We start from the raw sequence: 2,267 nt of genomic DNA on the forward strand, positions 1-2,267 counted from the left end.
TATTGTTTCATTTTATTACTTCTATATATATATATATATATGTTAATTGTTAATAACCAATTAATTGTTACTAACCGTGTTTTATTATTCCTTCTATATATTTATGTTAATTGTTAGTAACCTTTTTTAATATTTAGTTGACATTTTCTTTATTAATCACATTTATTATTATTTCCTTTTATTCCTTCTATATATTTACGTGAATGATTAGTCAATTTCAAATTCTACCGCAATTAGAATTAATTTTATGATCTTTCCATCTTTTTATTGTAACTATATTTATTAAATTTCCTTACAAAATCGATACACATCTTTTCTTTCATTGTTATAAATACTAACAATCATCAGTAGTATTACTTCATTCATTCACTCTAAGTGTTAGTTTTCATCAGGCAAAGAGCAAAGGTACTGTTATTACCTTTTTCTCATTTTGTTTTAATTTTTGTCTTAACATTATATTTATTCTACTAAGATAAGTTTACTTTTTTCTAGATTTGTGATGGGCGCAACTAAGGCAACAATGTTAAGGGACCTAAATGTCTTGGAAGATGATTACATGATAAGAGTTCGGATTGAATGCAAAAATGATATATATCATTTTTTATGGTGAAATTTAGTAATATAGAATTTTAAATGATGTATTTTATATTTGTTATAATTTTCTTAATGTAGGGTACTTTAATGCAAGCAATATGTCCCAAGAAATGGTTGCCGAAGTTTAGGTCCTTTTTAAGAGATAAGGGGTCTTTAATCATAAGAAAACCAACACTTGGTGACAACCATGCAAAGTTGAAATATGTGGATAACTCCAATAAAATATGCTTTCAACCTTACGCTACTGCTGTACTCTGCAAAGACTTTGCTAGGTCTTACTATGGTTTCAATTTTGCATCCTTTAAAGCTGTGGAAGAAAAGAGTCTACCGGATAATGTAACCATTGGTATGTATCAAAGTTTATAACATATTATTCACCTTTTAATATAGTTTCAATGACTTATTCACTTTTTTAGATGCTATTGGTTATGTTAAAAAATGTTATGAGATTGAAGATACCAACACAAGAAATGGCAATGATGGTAAACACATGAACTTGAGAACTATGGATTTGGAGTAAGTAATTTACTTTTTTCAATTTTATCATTCAGATTGTATATTCCATTTTATAACTTTACTATTTTGTAGGGGTCGACAACTAAATGTTACTTTATGAGATCAATATGCTTCACAGTTGAATTCTTATTTGACTAAAAATAAAGATGAAGCGCATGTTGTTATTATACTTCAGTTTGGTGTCGTAAAATTCTACAAAGGTACGTGTTTATGTTTTATTATTATTTAAATTAATACACATTACAATAATAAACTTTTACTCTTATTTTGTCAGATAAAGCATACCTTAACAACGCATATACCGTGTCTCGTCTATTCATCAATAGTGATATTGATGAGATTAAGACTTTTAAGAAAAGGTTAATCTATACTGCATAAAATATTTATTTTAATACTACTAACGTTTAATGTATTTGAATAGGTATCTTGGAGACTGTGAGCCACAAAATACACCATCGGCTCAACATGGTGTAGGATCTTCAATTTTGTCAACTCTTCATGATGAATTCCTTGTTAACAATGAATTCAAGTTTGTTGCTGATATCACCGACATTAACCAGGTTAACTAATTGCTTCGCTTTGTATAACTGATAATATCTAATTTGTTTATTATCTAAAATGGTTAAAACACATATTGCGGGCCACATATGTTATTGTGGTTGGTACTATTAAGGCAATCAGTTTGGACACTCTTTGGTACTATTCTGCGTGTGAAAGATGTAAATTTAAGGTTACTTCGAAGATGGTAGAAGCTGAAAACCAAGAAGCTGATGGTTCTTTTGAAACTGATAGCACAGAAGTTTATGAATGTGCGATTGTGAACTGTGTTGCTGCTCCCGTTGTTCCTGTTCCAAGGTAAAGTTGCAACTAACTTTTGACCCTTATTTTGTAACAAAAATTTTTAATACAAACTTTGCTGATTTTTTAAATTGTGTCTATTCAGGTTCAGAATTCCTTTTTAGGGTTCAGGATCACATCGGGATTGTTTCTTTAACTATGTTTGAAAGAAGCTTTCAAGTTGTTGAAACACACGGCTAAGTATTTGCTCGATAAAAAGAAAATGTACGTGTACAATTTTTACTTTACAATATTTGATTACTTTTCAATAAAAAATAGTATCAAATCGTAGTATCTTGATAAAATGTTTACTTTTAACA

The 2,267-nt window shown here is 28.8% G+C and overlaps 1 protein-coding gene across 1 annotated transcript; it reads left to right on the forward strand.

Moving 5' to 3' along the window:
• The first annotated feature begins 679 nt into the window (after window positions 1-679).
• Window positions 680-1,471, forward strand: LOC143558303 (uncharacterized). Its single transcript, XM_077047156.1, has 4 exons — window positions 680-940; window positions 1,011-1,110; window positions 1,183-1,310; window positions 1,385-1,471. The coding sequence occupies exons 1-3, from the start codon at window positions 682-684 to the stop codon at window positions 1,208-1,210; spliced, it is 387 nt and encodes a 128-aa protein (XP_076903271.1). The 5' UTR covers window positions 680-681; the 3' UTR covers window positions 1,211-1,310; window positions 1,385-1,471.
• The last annotated feature ends 796 nt before the right edge of the window (window positions 1,472-2,267 follow it).

This window comes from Bidens hawaiensis, unplaced genomic scaffold (assembly GCF_021521415.1).
Source record: "Bidens hawaiensis isolate Kalapana, Puna unplaced genomic scaffold, B.hawaiensis_p1.1 tig00019423_1, whole genome shotgun sequence".
In the NCBI taxonomy this organism is placed as follows: domain Eukaryota; kingdom Viridiplantae; phylum Streptophyta; class Magnoliopsida; order Asterales; family Asteraceae; genus Bidens; species Bidens hawaiensis.

What these genes read in the sequence shown, in the direction of transcription:
- LOC143558303 (XM_077047156.1), top strand. Translation starts at nt 682, where the DNA reads ATGCAAGCAATATGTCCCAAGAAATGGTTGCCGAAGTTTAGGTCCTTT. An exon ending in ACCGGATAATGTAACCATTG is followed by an intron (nt 941 to 1,010) that starts GTATGTATCAAA and finishes TCACTTTTTTAG; the next exon opens with ATGCTATTGGTTATGTTAAA. An exon ending in TTGAGAACTATGGATTTGGA is followed by an intron (nt 1,111 to 1,182) that starts GTAAGTAATTTA and finishes ACTATTTTGTAG; the next exon opens with GGGTCGACAACTAAATGTTA.